Below are 18,894 nucleotides of genomic sequence, written 5' to 3'. Positions count from 1 at the left end.
TACGTTAAGGGGCTGCAGATAGAGATATATAGGTAGGCTCCTCTCATTTCCTCCCCGATGAAGGTGGTGGTGAGAGGGAGGGCAGAATGGTCTGTTGAAAACGAAAGTTCCGGCTGCCTATCATTCTAATTTTCTATGCGTATGCAGGCAGTGACTCAGGATTAGGTGATGTTAAGGCCAGCGCTATAGTGGAGGCAGAGCATATAAAAACTGTGAACCCACACTTCTTGTTGTTGATATTGTCAGCAAGGGCACTGGCGTCATCTGCCACCCCCTTCAGAATTCCCTGCTCCCTGTGAGCTGAGTTAGTCTGCAAGCTCCACTAAATCAGGGGATGGAACAAATGACTTCTCCAACAGCAATATATCCTTCCGTGATGTAATGCAAAGCATTTTGGTATTGGGCCATTAACCGTACAAGAAAAATTTCCGTAACTCCCAATGCCCCAGGCAGAACGCTGAGGGCTGTAGGGCTTTTTTCTTGTCTAAGTAAATATAGGATTGCATCCTAAGATCCATTAGCTTTATGGCAGACCTGCTCCCCTAACAGATGAAGATACACCTGCCCAAACTATTGGGCTCTCCTTAGGGATGTTGCTGAAAGAATTCCGCTTCACACTTTAGCACTACAGAACCTTTAAGCCATATGGATAGTTGCACAGTGCTCTCATCAACAGGCTTACAGGTGTGGATTTCTGGCTACATTTTTATTCCCCAGTCTGGTGCCCCCAGATGTGTTGCATTTCAGCTCCTGCCCAGCCATGCCTTAGTGGTATCTATCAGAAAGCAAGCAGCAGCACTTCAGAGCCAGGGTGGTGTGGTGCTAGAGTATTGGACCAGGAACCTGGAAGATCCTGATTCTAGTCCCCACTTGGCCCTGAAGCTTACTGGTGTAGCCAATTTATTTATTTGTTTAGGATTGGACACTGTATTTGGGGTTTTAATGTTTGTAAACCACCCAGAGAGCCCTCTGGGCTATTGGGGTGGTATATAAGTGCAATCAATCAATAGGCTAGACACTCACTCTCAGCATAACCTATCTTGCAGGGTTGTTTTCAGGATAAAATGGAACTATGCAAGCTTCTCTGGGTTCCTTACAAGAGAAAAAAAAAGTAGAATGCAATGTAATGTAAAAAAAATGTATTTCCTTCTTTCCTTTCCTGCTGATGATCTGTTAAGGAAAAGACAAACCTCTTATATTTAGCTAGAACCCAAACCAACCACGACCAGATGATCAAATTAAAAGGGACATTAACATGTAATTGCCCCTGATGGAAAGTTGAGAGTCTCACAGGATCAGCTTTACCACTAGAGAAATAAAGTCTGTACCTCAAGGGCAAACGCCAGGGAATAGCAGGGTGTTGGGGGATCAAGCCATGTGCCCATTGCATACCTTGAATCCTCTAAACTAGCCTGCTGTCTTCAGTGAAGTACAGGATGCTGTCTCATTCCCAGTATTAAAATAAGATTCAACTACCCGTCCCACTGGCTTTTGTATAAACCAGAGTTCTGAAATGAGCCGGCACAGTTCTTGTAGTACAGCCACTAGTATATTTGCTATTCAGGATGGGGATAAAGTACATCTCAGGCTTCCCACCGGCATTCTTGCCACATTTGTGGGATTTGAGATTAGCTGGTGTTCTCATGGTGATGTCAGCAACATGGAGGAGAACAGGCTGGAGCATTTCACTTTGCACTTAGCAGCTATTGCTCTGAAGCAGAACTTGACCCTGGCAAACATTTCTTGGCTTCAAGAGAAGGCTTTCCATATCTTGGCAACTCTTTAGATTCCTGTGGAGGGCCAAACTGGAAGCACTTTTTATCAGCACTTAAAAAAAAATCTGATCTGCTTGTCTGTGGCATTTCTCTGCCATAAATTAGTGTCTCAACAGACCTGGAGAGAGTATGCATTTAATGGAGAGCTTGAAGGCCACCTTGAGTGAAACAGGTGCTTTTAAGGCAGTTCAAATAATACTGCTGCCCAGACTTGACAAATGTCTCCAGGCTCCAAATGACAGAGCAGTTAAGAGTTCTGCATCCATTTTCTATGATAGGGGAAACGGTTCTTTAAAAATTATTATTATTATTATTATTATTATTATTATTATTATTATTATTACATTTCTATGCCACCCCTTGCCGAAGCCTCGGGGCAGTTTACAACACAATAAAATACATTGAAATACAATAGAACATAATAAATTACCATTAAATACAAAAATACAAAAAATACACTGAGTTACAAACACAATAATATAAAATTAAAATTATCAGTATAAAATAAGTAAATAAATAATATAGGAGGAGGAAAGAGAAGGAAGAAGAAGTTGCCCTGGCCAGATCATATGTTTTAACAATTAAAATGATGTTTAAATAAAAAAAATGGGCCTAGGCCAATAAGTCTTTGTCAGAAAGCAGTGTGGTGAAAACATAAGATAGGTAGGGGATCCAGCTTTATTGGAGGAATAAAAAGATCAAAAGTTAGGTACCCATACTAATACAGTAGAGAAATAAAGAGTGCACGGTTATGGAAATAATAGCTTGTATTGCAGCCAATTAATGCTCAAACTGCAGTGTGCAAGCTTTTGAGTAATGCAAGAGAACCTCCTTGGCTGAATGATTAAAACTAAATTTAGAAAGAAAGAAAAATATATAGACATGTGTTAAACTCAGTTTCTTCTTTTCTGAAGCTTCCCTCCCCTCCACCTATTTTAACTGGAAGAGGGACAAGACTTGCATCCCAATTCTAAATGTATTTATCTAGCATCCCATTGGCTTCAGTGGGATTTCAGGGTCAGGATCAAAGGTTGGCATGTTTGCACAAATATCAAGGGCTCACACCCCGGCAGAGGCCTACTAATAGGAGCCTGCTAGATCCACAGCTGGCAACAGTGCTGGTAGGATGGCAGGCTTTTTGAGAGCAGGGGACAGTTGGGGGATGGCTTACCCTTCTGGTTAGCATAGTAAGTCTTTCTTAGGCTTTTGGCCTTAATGAGGTTATAGCTAGGCCATTTGCTAAGGCTTGGTCCTTGGGCAGTAAATCCATTCTCTTGGAGAGCCTACCGTTGTACCAGCATGGTTGCCAGCCACAGCAGCTACTCCTCCTGTTCCTCATTGCTACCATCTGGCTTGCTTGCCTCGCAAGAGACAAGGCGCAAACAGGCAGTGGTGCCCACTGTTCCTCCTTCCTGCCCACAGCCACCAGTGGCTATAGGAAGAAGCAGGTGAACAAGCTGATTGCAATGATGATGAAGAGAAGCAAGCTTAGGCTCTCTTACAGGGGGCCTTGCTGGAGTGTGGGTGCCCAACAATGCCTACCCTTAAGCATCAGCCCGGCTGTAAGCATGCTTCCCAGTTCGCCAGAATTCATGTTTCTCCACTAGAGGGTAGGCATGGTCTTTGCTTAGACCTCAGTCACCCTCTCTTAGAGCCTGAAGCTGGAGTGTATTGAGTACTTCATCAAATCACGCTTATATCAAGCTATTTAAACACAGCCTTCATTTGAAGCAGACAAGCAGGCCCACTGGTTTTTAGTTGTGATGTAGTAAGATAATTTTAGAATCTGAAATTAATGATTTATTGGGAAGAGGAAGTGCTCTTCAGATGCCAATGTGTATTATCTCAGACACTGCAAATTGTGAGAAGCCATTCTTGCTGCATTTGGAGGCCTACTTGCCCCCCCGCCCCCCGCACGAGTCGTACCCTGCACATCTGCCCTGATAGTGCTGCTGGGATTTGATATTGACTACTACTTGCAGAATTGGAAATGTGCTCTAGAGACTCAATGGACTGTTACCAGAAGAGTTCAGAGTGGGTCTTCATAAGAGAACTTACAGGATTGTGCAATGATAACACTCGGGTGATCTGGACACATAGCTCATTTTTGGAGATCCTTGCCCAAACTATGCAGTTGTTTGCAAAGTAAGTCCAAGAACACAGTCCTATCAATTGCACCTTTGATTTTCAGAAGTCTTCACAGTTGGAGGCTTCTCATTACCCAATCAGGATAAGAAAACTGGTGAAGGCCGTCTTCTGCTTTGTGTTTTTCATGGGTGGTGGGTTTGCCTATGTAGCAATATCACTTTGGAAAGGGAGGAAAGGAGGCTGGAAGAGACGCAAGAGAATTTCCAGTTTCCTTCCTGTCTTGCCCACTATTCTTCCTCTCTGAGATTGATTTTATGAACTCAAAAGGTAGCCAGTGAAGTTGTTTCCATGCTGATTGTTAGGATGATGGGGATCAGATCCTTCTTTTCCTTCTGAGGCCAGAGTGTTGTCTCTGGTCTCAGATGGGTTAATCCCCAGAGTACTATGGCCCCTCAGACAATGTCTAGGGGCCATAGGATTGCTCCCTAAAAGCTGAAAAATATCTGACACAGTTTAGATCTGAAAGAACATAGTACAGACCTCCACTGTAAATGTTATTTGAATATGTTATACAGTACTACTTTTCTTTGGCGGTAATTCAAGGAATTTGGGTGTCTCTGGCCATCCTACTTATGTAAGATTATACACAAATCCAGCATTGATAAGATGAAACAGTTCTTATGAATACATTCATTTCATTTAAAAATTGGATATTGTATCTCCTGATTCAAATAAGATTATAAATGCTTTTCTCACTTCTTCCTATGCAGTTTAACAGTTACTGTTCAATATTTGCCCCTTGCTGCCCCGGCAAATGCAAATCATGTGTTATATCCCTGCTATCAGGAATATATGTATGGGCTGTTCTAGATGGTGCTGTAAATGGACAGCTATCACCAAAAAACAGCCACCACTCTTCCAGGCTGGTAGATGTGAATGTCTAATAGAACTTACCTATGTCCTCATGGTGCAGCATTCTACGTGTCTCACCTCCACGGTCTTGATTTCAGGTGGTGGGTGGTAGGGAAACATAGAACATACTGATATCAGGACACACAGGTACCTTCTATTAGATGTTGTGTTGGTGGGGAGGAGGAACTAGATGAATAGTTGCCTTTTCTTTCTCTGCAAGAATCATATGTTTAAGATAATATCTGGGTTGGCTTTTTATATTGCTATGTCAACTTATTTTTTTTCTCCAGTGTGATCTCCCAGCATTGTGTGCAATGGTGTCATTCCACTAGAACAGTCTTCTCCAACATGGTCCCTCCAAATGTTTTAGAATACAACTAGGATTCCTGACCATTGGCTATGCTGCTTGGGGAAGGCTGCACTAGTGCAAAGCCTGAGAGCTCCTATTCATCCTCAGGCAAATGTCAAATGCAGTACTTCAGTTCTGCTTGCACAAGCTGTTCTATGGGCATTTCCCAAGCCATTCTATAAGCTATCTCAACATTCATGATGACTTCTTTAGACCAGGTGTTGCTTGAACGAGTTGTTCTGCTGGCAATTGCAGAAGTGCTAACAGAATAACACCAACTCTTATATTTTTCCCACTAGTGTAGAGCCAGCTCATTCCATACATAGATTCATCACCTCTCCAGTCTGGTTTTATGCGAGTCAGAAAAGTTGGAACCTACAAAGCCTTATATCAAGTCAGATCATTAGTTTATGTGACTGTCCAGGGGTTCAAGTGTTAGCAAGCTGGTGCCCTCCAGAAGTTTATAATTGATGATCGCTGGTCAAGTTGGCTGAAGCTGATGGGAGTTGTAGTTCCCAACATTTAGAGAGCACACAATTGCCTATCCATGGTCTACCCCAACTGCCAGCGGCTCTCCAGAATTTCAGACAGGATCCTTTTCCATCCATACCTGGAGATGGCAGGGATTGGTCTTGGCGCCTTTTCTGTGGAACCCTTGTCCTTGGTCACTGAGCTATGCCTCTTCTGCAAGAGCAAGTGCTCTTCCTTCCCCACTCCTGATTTCTTTCTTTGTAGCATCTTGCGGAAAATCTGTCCTCTGCACTTTGTGCTGGCACCAATGGAGGATTTCTTTCACGAAGAAACTCATGTTTGGCGGAGGGATTTTTCTCAGTACAGCAGCAGAGGTAGAAAACATTAACCCCTCACCACACGCACACTGCTGCCAGCATTAAACAACAACCTCTCCTCTTGCAAAAAAAAACACTGCAAGTTAAATGCAGAAGACGTCTTCTGTCCAAAAGAGGGCAGTGCTCCTTTCTCTGTAGCAGTTGTGTAACTTTCGCGGCAGTAACTACATCTGCTCAAATTCCCTCTTCTGCACAGCTTACAGCACCCTAATTTAATGTTAAGCCTAGTTTATCTTCACTTGTAAATTGAATTGTCCTTCGCTGCATTTCATTGCTACTTGAATCCAGTGTTTACATGTCCTCCCCCTCCCCCTCGTGGCTGCCTTTGCCAATATCGTGCTTTCTAGATGTTTTAGACTACAGTGGTCAGAATTGGCCATGCTGGTTGGGGCTGATGGGGATTGTAGCACAAAACATCCGGAGGGTGCTACCTTGGAGAGGGCGGGCACACAACTACAGACGCATCTGGTGAAGAGGACATGAACTCACAAAGGCTTATGCCATGATATTTTTGTTAGTCTTTAAGACGGTGCAAGACTGCTCCTTTTCTGCACCAGTGCGCTCAGCTCTCCCACAAGGTTCCTGTCTGGAGTTTTCCGGCAAAGTAGTTACATTTTGTGTTCTGCCTTTGTAGTTCACCCTTTTAGTGCTTGTATTTTTCCACTGGTTTTCTCATTGCTTAGGGTGGGTTCTCTCTGTGGCTACCAGATCTCTAGCATTGGATTCCCTCCCCACCCACCTGTTCCCTGAGTCACTTCCTCCTTTTAGTCCTCCCCTCTGTATTCAGCCTCCTTCTGAAAAGCAATTGCCAGAGCTGGGTTTGCAAGTACAGCATGACTCATTTGCACCTGGATGAATGCTGCAGTACTGGATTTTGTAGCTGAGACCTAAGAGGGTTGAGTTAGTGCCAATGCCAGGCAGCTTCTGGGAGCTCCCCAGAAACTGGGCTGGCCCAAGGTTATTTATAAATCAGGCTCTTTTCCACTCTCATAGTCAGTGCAATTTTGTTTTTCCACTGAAACAGGGTTGCTACCTGTGTGCTTGATTGTAGACAGAGGCTTTCACATGACCTGACAGCTGCTTCTGATGTTAGTAATTTCCCACGTCTGTTTTCAGTGTGGGAAATACATGCAGACTACATGACTATCATGTGTGAAGACTGAATAAATATCTTTTTTCAGTGTGCACACATACAGGTAAACTGTAATCAGCCACGGCTCCTTGACACATGTCAACTTGGCAAGATTGGTGTGCCGCTTCATTTTCTGTGTTGCAGATTTGCAGTGTCTGAAATGACCCTCAGTGATAGACAATTTTCAATTTGCAAAGGTTGCAGAGAAGGTTGCATTTAACTCAGGCTTGGGACCTCAGCTGGGAATAATAATAGGTAACTCAGAAGCTTGGTTCACACAAAATGCAAAGCCATGGGAAGATTAGTTGAAACATGGATTGTTGTGTCTGAACCCATCTCCAGAAACAAACCATGGTTAACCACCTGCAAATCACAGAAACCACTATTTGCTGTTAGCTTATGAAATCTGATTTAAATCATGGCATGTTGTGGTGCTTAAACCCAGAACCATGACTTGGCCCTGGCTTATTTATGCTGCTTTCTACCTGTGAGACAGAGGTAGAAAGCAAAAGCAGTCTGGAAATGAAACTTATTCCACTTAGTCTTTGAACTAGTATAGTGGTGGAATACAAGTTGAATAAATAAAAAATAACAAACTGTTCTGAAGTGAGTGAAATGAGTAGGAGAGAAACAAAGCAGAAATAAGGAAAACATTCTGCAGTTTGTTTGCTTACCTGCAAGTCAATTCATGGTAAAAGCAACAAACCATAGCTAGCTTAAATTATGGCTTAATATTATGTGCAGTCACTGTTTCTCAGCACAATTACCCATCTGTAAACTGACAAAATTACCTGTCTTAAAGTTGACTTGGGGATAAGATAGATTTTGTTAAGTGCTCCATTAAAAGAGTTATACAGAAATCATTCAGTGTTCTGATACAATATTGCACATACGGTTTTTCTATCCATATTACACACATATAACAGATAGCTTATGATCATGAAGTGATGCCATTCATTGACTTTTTCATCTTTCAATGCAATAAAAATTTGAGTTAGTCAAAATGTTTTAATCGATTAATCTAACCAATTAATTGACTAAATGCTATAGCCACAGGTAAAAGACAATGTTCCATCCAGGAATGCAGTAACTTCCCATAGTGAAGCTATCAAGAGATAAAAGCCACTGGGTGTATTATCTAAAGAGTTATGAATATTCAGACTTCAGGTACTTCAAGGTGAGGTTTTTATGATGCAATCACCTTGCTTCATCATTCACCCGATTTTATGAGGGTTCAGACATACTGTATTTGTAGCCCTGCTGTGTTTCCCTACTACTTCCATCTTTTTTTACCAGAATAAAATTAGTTAAGGAAGGAAAGAGAGTGTTGCTATACAAAGCCTTTTGATGAGTGCTATCAGGCACTATCTATTTGGAAGCAACCCTCCTATATTCATTTGGTCCTGGGGGACTTTTCCTTCATTCAGTATAAGGCTGGGGAAACCTGTGCCTACCCCCCACCCCCCACCCCCAGTGTTGCTGGAATTATAACTCCCATCATTCTTGACTATGCTGACTGGATCTGATGAGAGTTGGGAGTCCAATTATATCTTGAGAGTCATACATTCCCCATCTCTAGAGTAATAGATTCCATTTCCTATGCAGGTTTCCTTCTTGGTTCTTTTTTTTTTTTTTTTTTGTCACTGTACAGAGTGTTCACTGTTAATGTTACACAAGGGTAACTAAGAAATATATATAGGTATGAATAGCTGTGTCTGAATATGTCACAGCAAATTCCGAACAAGAAGAAAAGACCATAGAACTTGCTCTGACTGGCAGTGGATCTGTCAAGTCACAGGAGTCTTCTGTCGACCCTCTTGTGAGTTCCTTGGCTTCGGTGTGCAGCTCATGTGTTTTATGGAAGAGCTTCAGGCCCTCCAGAAAACACTAGTTTAACTCTGTCTCAATTAATTTCTTTACACATTTTTATTTTATTTCTGTGTTATTTAATAGCCAAAGCTCTTCGGGTGGTTTACAACATCACCCTTATGCCTATCAGTCATTCTCCATGGATTGGTGTTCAAGATGACTGTTCATGAAAAAGACTTTGCATTTGGAGTTCCACATGTTTAGAGCTGAAACCATCTGCAAGTTGCTGTAAGGGTGTGTGTGTGTGTGTGTGCCTGTTTGTCCCTCAAGTACCGAAGAAAAGGCTGAGGAAGAGATGGCAGCTCGCCTGTATCCATCTTGTGCATTCCTGCTGGGAGTCACACTTGAAGCAAAGACTTTAATCCCTAGATTGCTCTCACACATCCCTTGCTCTTAGCCACCACCCCAAGGAAGGGAACTCTTTTGGGTCACTCCAAAACTAGCCAGACAGCATTTCATGACTACTCTGCTAACAGGGCGTGCTTCACCTAAGTCCGGCCTGTACAGGTTGTGGGACCTATTACACTGCCTTCCTATTCACCTAGCTAGCTGGGATTCAGGGGAGTTACTATCCAGCACATCTGGAAGGTGCCAAGTTGGGAAGGCAGCATTAAGGTAAATGCAACCCACCAGCCACGTATTACAACAGAGGTAGGCCTAGACCTGCAGGCTCTCCAGACCGGATTTTATCTCCTATATTCCATGGCCATCCACCACACTGGCAGGGGCAAATGGGAGTTGTAACTGAAAGCACCTGGTCGTTATCACCTTGTCTTCTCCTGTACTATACCCTATCATCATGTACAGGCAAGGGTCCCATCTGTTTCATAACCTCATGCAATCAGCAATGTGGTTTTATCAAGTGCCTGCTGGGTTAGCAGACATGGCTGGTGCGAGGTTGCATTCAGCTGTGAGGGTCAGAAATTATCCAGGTCTTATTATAAGTAGGCATCACTTCCCTGGAGTCTGTTTTCCTTCTTGTGAGCCATTTGTTCCTAAGCTTCTTAACTTCCCAATCTAGGCCGTACATTTACAGTCTGATAATGCAGAGTGGGATGTAAGAAAAACAAACAAAAACAAGAGCCAGCTCCACCCCAGTCCCAGTGGCTTTTTCCTGCTTAGATTCCTTTTAATAGTTCAGCTCTCTTCTTACTCTACCTATCCAGAAAGCCTCACTGGTCCTTTCCCAATAACACACAGCACCCCAGTTGCTCGTCTGAAAGGAATAGAACTCCCCCATATGTCCCAGTTGAATATATGTGGATGCATATGTTTGCGCTCTGGATTGGGGAAGACTGGAAGTTAGAACGAAGGCCAGTAATAGTTACCGGGGCCATAGCTAACTGGGTAGTCAGGGTGGGTGAAGCAGGAGCATTAGCTGTAAAAGCCAGAAGAGTTAGATTTTAAAGTTACCAGCATCATCATTGTTGTTGTTATTCTGGTGTTCCCCCTCGCCTCACCCCATTCTCCCTCTGCTTCTTGCCTTCTCCATGCATGGGCCGTCTTGCAGTGGGAAGGCTTATTGCAAACCCTCTCAGGTTTACTCAGAGGGGGTCGAAGCGCCAGCCAGCCACACTCTTTCACCACCTCTTGCTGGCAAGGTCCATATGGTGGGGGGGATGCAAAGCCCCACAGTCTTCCCCTCCACGCTAGCTCTTGGTCTCTTGCTCGTCAGGGCCGTCTTGCTGCAGCTCCTCCTCATCTGACTGCACCACGGGGGTCTCGGCCCCTTCCTCGCTGGTGTCCAGGCTGTTCAGGTCCGTAGAGGCAGAGGATGTGGATGAGATCCGCGATTTGATCTCAGCTGTGTTGGGCACTTGCAGAGAAATTTCATCCTGGTAGAGGTTGGAATCTGAGCAAGGGAAGAGGTAAAAAGGGAACACACAGCTGATGAACCCTCTAGTGCTTTCTTGCCCCCCCTCCCCTTCATCTAATTGCTTCTGGCCTGCTAAACTAGGCTGTCCCATCTGCTGCAGCCTCACTTCAGGTGAAGAAACAAACGGAGCGTTTGCTACAATTTCTCAGAGGAGCACAGGCACTGTATGGCCCGACACAGAATAACACACTATACATGGAAAATGCAATTGTGTACTGGAACACCAAGAAGTAGTATGATGCTATTTGCATACTATCCCCGCTTCATTCTCAAACTCACTGCATGCAACTTACTTGCAAAGGTATAGGCACAGCAACAATTTCAAAATAATTTCTATGCTCACATTTCAGGTCAGAGGAGTTCAAATGTCATTCTGTAAGAAAACTCTTTCCACACATTTGATTGACCTGCCACAAAACCTTTGACAGTTGCAAAGAGATCCACATAAAACTCCTGGCTAGTCTGCCCCAACTTGGTATTCTCTAAATGTTTTGGATGAGAACTTCCAGCATACCTGACCATTGGCCACTCTGGCTCAGGCTGATGGGGATTGAAGTCCAAAGCATGGGGAATTATATTCTAGGGTGAGAGCCCACATAGTTGCACATTAAAGTTCACACAAAATATTTTACGAACACAGAGACACAACCCAAATATTAGAGTTGCTCCTTGCAGCCACCTACAAAGTCTGAAGGGTATGTCTGTGCTTCCTCTAGCTGTCTCGATAAGCCTTTGTAGTGTCAGAGGATCCAAGCACATGTGGATCCCTTTTATGCATCTCACTGCGCCTGACCTAATTTACCTTATTCTAAACAATCCTAACTCTGGACATTTTCCAGCCGATGCACTGTGCAGCTTTTTAGAATGTAAACAGCAAAAAGTGACTGCAGAAGCATCCCTGACAGTGCCTCTCTGCCATTGTCTTTCCCCTTAAAATGTCTCCGTTGCTGAGAACTTGGTGGCTTTTCCAGTGCCATATGTCAAGGTGACAATGAGTGCCCACATTCCGAGTTGGTAGGACTTGCCAAATTAACACTAGTATCTTGTTCAGCAGGAAGACTGTACTCTGCATCGTAGAGATGTGAGATAGTTTGTGCAGATTTCACGTATGGAATTGGGAGAAACAGTCAAAGGCTATTTATAGGATAGTGTTTATATATTTGCAGGCACAGAAGAAAGCGTACTGAGGGCACCACTGTTTTGTATTCCTGCCTGTGGGACAGTAGCACCAAGTACCCCATCCCATCCCTGTTGTGGGGGTGGGAGAGGAAACAATTCCTAGAGCTTAAGACTGTGGTTGAGAAATTGTAAATGTGGTGGGAAGCATCTAGATAAACGTTTGGGTGACAGAGTAGCCACTGAGCTAGAAGGGAGTTTATGATAGTTTTCATAGCGGCTTGCTGTGTTGCGTATTTTTAAAAATTACTCTTCTATCCTACTTTTTTTCCCTCTTGCAAAGAACCCAAGTGCCTGGCTGAGGTAATGGGCTGGATGAGGGTCAATAAACTGAAACGCAATCCAGATAAGATGGGGGTCCTCTTGGTAGGTGGGTCAGGTTTTCAGGCAAGTGATTCTGGCCCTGCCCTGGGTGGGGTTGCACTCCCTCTAAAGGACAGGGTCCGCAGCTTGGGAGTGCTCCTCGACCCAGAGCTGTCCCTGGAGGCCCAGTTGGCAGCCGTGGTGAGGACCGTTTTCCTTCAGCTTCAGCTGATCCATCAGCTGTGTCCTTACCTGCACAAGCACTGCCTAGCAACGGTGACACATGCTCTGGTAACTTCCTGGTTGAATTACTGTAATGTGCTCTATGTGGGGCTGCCCTTAAAGATGGTCCGGATACTTCAATTGGTTCAGAACAGAGCTGCCAGGTTGCTGTTGGGGGCCGGTCACTATTCTCATATAATGCTGGTCCTTTATCAGCTTCACTGGTTTCCAATTGAAGCCCGGGTCCAATTTAAGGTGCTGGTATTGATGTATACGGCCCTAAATGGCTTGGGACCAGGATACCTAAAGGAACACCTTTTTCCCCATGCCCACCCACCCCTTAAGATCTGCAGCAGAAGCCCTGCTCCAGGAACCCTCCTTGAAGGAGGTTAGGAGAGAACATACTCAGAGGAGGGCCTTCTCTGCGGTGGTGCCCCGGCTATGGAATGCGCTCCTCAGAGAGGTCTGCCTGGCACCAACGTTATATGCTTTTTGGCACCTTTTTATTCTTCTGTACTTTTAATGTTTAATTTTAACTGTTCTTTTATGCTCAGTTTGTGGATCATTTATATTGTATTATTTGGGTATCTATGCATTTATGGAATTTGAACTGTAAGCCATCCTGAGACCCACTGGGTATTGGATGGGGTAAAAATTACCCAAATAAAATGAATAAAATAAACCCAGGGCAGCCTACGTGGGCCTCTCCTCTCTGTTGTATGCTTATAAGAGCTCCAGGGATGGTAGGTCAGACTGAGAGTCTGCCACTGGCCCACAGTCCTCAGTGAGCTTCATGGCTAAGGAGGCATTACAGCCCAGATCTCATGATCCCCAGGCCAACACTCTAACTGCCACAACAGGTTGGCTTACCGTTAATTATGATCATGTTCCAAGTTCACACAGTCTACTCTACTCACCGCACCTTCCTTTGGTTCCTTCCCTCATTGCCAAAATAATCAAAATTATTTGAAAAATTGTGTTTTGAGAAGCAGAATGAATTGTGCAATGTAACAGATGGAATTTTGTTTAATTTACATATTCTTTCTCTGGGTTGCTGAATTGGTGTTGTCTTGGAACAGAACATGGCACCCTAGGGTGCCATATGGTTCAGACAGCTCAAAATAATGTTTTACAACAGTTTTTTCCCACTCCGCACTGGTTCTGTGCAGTTGCGATAATCCCATCTGTTAATCAATCATTCACAAAAGGCATCACTGAATATACAACACAGTGACCCACCGAGAATGAGGGCAAGCTGAACCAATGACCCCATAACCCCCCTATTAAGAGCGGGTCTGCTTGTCTGCCCAGATCTCCTCTAGCAATCCTAAGCCTTGTCATTAGGCAAAGCACATGCCTTACATTCCTTCTCCATGTTTGGCAACGGGAGCTTTTGTGCATGGCTCATAAATAACGCAACTTGGAAACCTCATCAGTGAGGCTGTTTAACTGGAACGCCAGAGGCTTTGCTAGTAAAGTGTTTGAATCACTTTACTCAGTGTGACTCACTGTAAAAGGACAGGCTTTGTTGCCTTCCTGTTGACCTCCTCCTGTACAGAACAGAGTCTCCAAGCATGAGGATAATTATGCCTGGGATGAAAGTAGTGAGAGCTTCAAGCCCATGCAGTCTGTACCAGCTTTCCGCAACCTGCTGTTCTCCAGATGTGTTGCACTGCATTTTGCATCATAGTGGAGAACACCAAGTTAGGTAAGGTTATCTATATAACTGTAAACTGCTCAGAAGACAAGTAATGCTGCTGGCTATCCAGAATAATAAAGATTGATTAGATCCTGAGGTGCTTGGATGGTTTATTTATTTTTTTCTTCCTTGCATTGTTCAAATCATCTTCCTGTTTTCATTCTGTGCAGTCAAACATACTTTTACTGCTAGTAGTGCTTCTGTGGAAAAGGAAATTATCTTTAATGTTGATAAGTAGCATTTCTATGGGTCAGGGAACATGGCAGCATTTTGTGTTCTCCACAAGACATTTAGCCCAGCTTTTATGTTCTTACAGCCTTACTCCATGCACTAAGATTTTTAATTTGTATTCCACCCAGAGAATTTTGGCTGTTGGGTGGTTTAAAAGCAAAATGAAAATAAAGACAGCTGAGGTCACAGAGTGGTGGGATGAAAGGGGTGATGTGGTTTATTCTTCATTGTGGAATAAACATGACTTGAGGTTACCAGAGCTTGATGCATAAACGATAAATTCAGCAAGGGAAGGCCAAATAAGTACCTTGCTAAACGGGTTGCCAGGTGAACAGAATCCCACACATGTACATGCACATACCCCCTGCACTTAAGCAGGCCTTGCCTGGAACCACCGCATCAGGCCACAAAGACGTTCACATCACAGACACTGAATGTTATCCCTTGTTAGTTACTGTTGTCAGTGATGCAGAAGCAGGAGAGGGGAAAACAATGACAACCCTGTTTGCTGTCAGCATCAATTACCAGGGAAGCGAGGCCTGACCACCAAGAAGAGGATGGGAAGAGCACCCAAGGGCCACACGGAGGCTTTCCTTTTCCTTGGAAGAGCTGCTGCTTCTTTTCTGAAAGCCCCAGACAGAGCTATTCATACAAAGTAAGAAGGGGTGGGCAGGGGGGTGGGGTGAACAAAGCTCTACTGCCTAGCAAGAAGTATACGATTTCCAGGCAACAGCCTTCATGGGTGTTCCATTATCCACTTCCCAGAACAGGCAACATGGCTGCATTTAAGGAAAATGCAAGGGGGTGAGAAGGAAGGGAAAAGAAGAGGCACTACCAGGTTGAAGGTGAAGTGGGAAGTTCCCAGCAATTGGGGCTTTTATAGAACTTTCCCCATGCCTCAGATACAGAATTTTACAGAGGTTCCAGACAATGCCTTCCATCTGTAACCCTCCCATGTTTTCTTACCAGGAAAAAAAGACATGGAAGAAGAGACAAAAGCTAAATGATTACTTTTAATTAGTAGCCCTAGGACCCCCACCATCTGTAAGCACCCATGTCTTAAAAATAGGCATAAGAAAGGGGAGGACATGCCTGTCAACAGTCAGCATCTGGACACCGAAAGATGCATTCCCATAAGCCACCTCCATAGTGAGATGCCTTAAATTTAGCCATTGAAATAGAAGAGCATCTCCCTATGTATACATCAGTTCATGAAAAATTATGGAACTCTTGCTTGGCTGTGCAGAAATGGCCACCCCACTGCCTGAGGCCCTAAAGAACATAAAGTTAAGGCCACAAGTAGGTTTCCGGGTACCCAGTACGTGCAGGACTCGGAAGACATCCCAGTACATAGGGGATGTCAGCCTAAGCTTATTTTTCAAGCAGTGCACAGCCTAACTGCAAAAGCCCTCCGCAAGCAATGACTGCAGACATCTGGCAAGAGTGTTCCGACCCTCCCTTCCTGGTAGCCTGCTGGGCTGGGAGAGAGCAGACGAGAGCAGGCCCAGCTCCACACTGGACGGGGCCCTGAGGAGGCATCTTCACTTCTTACTCCAAGTGGGTTTAGCAGACACTGGGGACGGGGGGCCGAGTGCGGAGCCTATGCATTGGCACTACTTGGGCTCCACCACGGCGCCTTTAAAATAAGTATTTCCTGGTGCTGCACTGCGCACTGGGATATTTTTTTAAATCTGGGGTGGGCAGCCTTCAGGTTCACAGGAACCTTGAGATCCACCATTAAGACTCAGGAACAAAAAGACCATACAATTAGAATTCTTTAATTAGAATTTAAATGGAATTAAAGAAATCTTTAGAATTAAGCTCTAAGCCCAGGAGTTTGTATAAAGTATTGGAACTCATAGTTCTTCCAGTGAAATATCCCACTCCAAGCTTCCTTAAGCTATTTTGTTGCTTCTGCTCTTAAACTATTAGAAGTCAGAAATCCTTGAAAACATACAGCATGCCACCCAGAGATCTACTTTCTGTACACTCCTGTGTGCAGGGACACATACAGCTGCGTTACACTGAGTCAGTCCATCTAGCCCAGTATTGTCAACACTGGCTGGCAGCAGCTGTTCAGGATTTCAGGCAGGGTTCTACCCCAACCTTCCTATCCTGAACCGAGACATTCTGCATAGTCTTTATGCAGAAGTTCCCATTGCTCAGGCACAAAAGAGCATATTGATTTTCAAAACACTCTAAGTGGGACCGATGCAGCAAGCCCCTAATCCATCCGTTGCTGTACCAAGTTTGACCACATCCATTGGCCCAGAGTTGTTCCATCGCATTCCACTTTTATTCCATCATCACTTTTTTATTTGGATATGTTCACATGGGTTGAAAATGAAAGGCATGTGCTTTTCAATGACACAGAGTAGGATGGTTTTGAAAAAAAAGCAGAAAGCCATGGAGTGGTCTAGATGGTATAAAGCAATGCCTGGTGATGTGTGTTTGAATTTTAAAAAATAGGAAGAAGAAAGGATTGAGAGAGCAGTTTATGCAAGCTGAAAATGCGATCATTTTTGAGCTAACACAGTGATGTGCGATGTCTTCTGGGTTTAAACTAATTGATTTCAAGGGCATTTGGACTCTCAGCTAGAGGTGGGAAGCTATGACTCAAATGCCAATGAATTTTTCGACACCCAACTCTTAAAAGCTTCTGTCTTCTCCTTTGGCCGTTTAATAATTTGCCTTGGATTTTATCTCATAAATTCACAACAATGTCTCTCCAAATGGGCATGCCTAGACATGGAACATGTTCATTTGGTCCAGGTCTGTATTCAGAAGTTTTGATAAATCATAAAAAGAGAGGTTTCATTCTCTACTTTTGTTTTGGTAAATTGTGTACTTTCTGCAAACAAATGCAGAAAGGATGACACCCCAGATAGTTAAGTTGGAAGAGTTAATTAATTAATTTCTAACCTGCCCTATTAGCCATAGGGCTTTCTGTGCATAGATTTTATTTTTATTTTATTTGTGAGTCTGCCTCATGTAATACATCCATTGATCTTAAATCACATAGATTTTTTTTCAGCCTGTGATTTAAAAAAAAAATCTATTGCAGTTACAGAAAAAAGTTTGGATGCAAGTGGGGTCTGCTAAAGGTTTAAAAATTCATGGTGGCGTCACGCCATACTTCTAGTAGCCAGGAAACAAACTTTGTACCTCAAAATCTCAAACTTATGCTGTTTTTTTGCCTTGTTCGTCTGTTCATTCCAGTCCCCCCTCTCATTCAAGCAGCTGAGGGCAGTGTACATTGTCCACCTTCTCCTCTTCACTGTATCCTCACAACAACCCTGTGAGGTAGTTTAAGCTATGAGTGAGTGGCCCAAAGTTAGCAACTGAGCCTCAGGTATGAGTGGAGACTAGAACCTGGATCTCTCACCTTGAAGTCCATCACTCTGACCTATGCCCCACACCGGCTCTCTTTAGTACTGTCCTATACCACAACATGCTGTAACACAACAAGGGGACTGCAGGTGGCGCAGTGGTTTAAACTGCTGTGCTGGTAGATCAAAAGGTTGCCGGTTCGAATCTGCACAACGGGGCGAGTTCCCGTTGCTCCATCCCAGCTCCTGCCAACCTTGCAGTTTGAAAGCATGCAAATGCAAGTAGATAAAAAGGTGCCACTTTGCTGGGCAGGTAACAGCGTTCCGCGCACCTCGGTGTTTAGTCATGCCGGCCACATGACCACGGAGACTGTCTGTGGACAAACGCTGGCTCCCTTGGCTAGGAAACGGAGATGAGCACCGCCCCCTAGAGCCAGGCATGACTGGACGTAACGTCAAGGGGAAACCTTGACCTTGACCTTGACACCACAACAAGCCATAAAACAGAGTTGGATGAGGTAGGAAACTGACGGGCATAGCTATGGGAGTTCTCCATACCTGGCAGCAGAGGAGTGACGTTGTTGTTGTCCTCTGTCCCACAGCTGAGGAACACATCCACAGTGTCTTGGTCAGAGAGATCCATCATGTCCATTTGTTCCAGCATGTCCACATTCACCTCCATGGAAGAAATGCTGCCTAAGGGAGCTTACAAAGACACGGCAGCCCTCATTGGTGTTGCACTGGTGCATACGCATAACCGAACATGTAACACCAGAAGCCAGATTGATAAATGCTTACACCTGCCACCACGGATATGGTTTCTTGTGTCTATTTCCTAACAAAAACTTGGTCATGAGCAAACAATGCAAAGTTGCTGACTTTTCTCATGCAGGTGGCAGGCCCAAGCCATTTTGCTGACTGAGGCAAGTGCCGGGTTAGGGTTACCTTTCCCATTGCATGCCCAAAGCTAACTGCACCAGCAGTGAATCCTGTTTGAGCCCTGCCAACAGTGCAGAATCTTCTGCCTGCACCTCAGGGAACAGGGGTGCTTAGGGGTCCTGGACTAGCCCCAGCTCACCCATACC

General features: G+C 44.3%; 1 protein-coding gene across 1 annotated transcript in view; it reads right to left on the bottom strand.

Annotated features, from left to right (window-relative positions):
- Positions 1 to 2,417: 2,417 nt before the first annotated feature.
- The window catches only part of DBNDD2 (dysbindin domain containing 2), a 32,724-nt gene continuing 16,247 nt past the window's right edge, over positions 2,418 to 18,894 (bottom strand). The window contains exons 3-4 of the mRNA XM_044440246.1: positions 18,368 to 18,514; positions 2,418 to 10,825 (exon numbers count right to left, since the gene is read on the bottom strand). Coding sequence (XP_044296181.1) covers positions 10,623 to 10,825; positions 18,368 to 18,514 — 350 coding nt within the window. The 3' untranslated portion in view covers positions 2,418 to 10,622. The remainder of the gene's footprint in view (positions 10,826 to 18,367; positions 18,515 to 18,894) is intronic.

The sequence above is a fragment of the Varanus komodoensis genome, unplaced genomic scaffold, assembly GCF_004798865.1.
Source record: "Varanus komodoensis strain SLA01 unplaced genomic scaffold, ASM479886v1 scaffold37, whole genome shotgun sequence".
In the NCBI taxonomy this organism is placed as follows: domain Eukaryota; kingdom Metazoa; phylum Chordata; class Lepidosauria; order Squamata; family Varanidae; genus Varanus; species Varanus komodoensis.
Note: the sequence above shows the minus strand (reverse complement) of the source record. Positions and strands in the feature narration are given on the sequence as shown.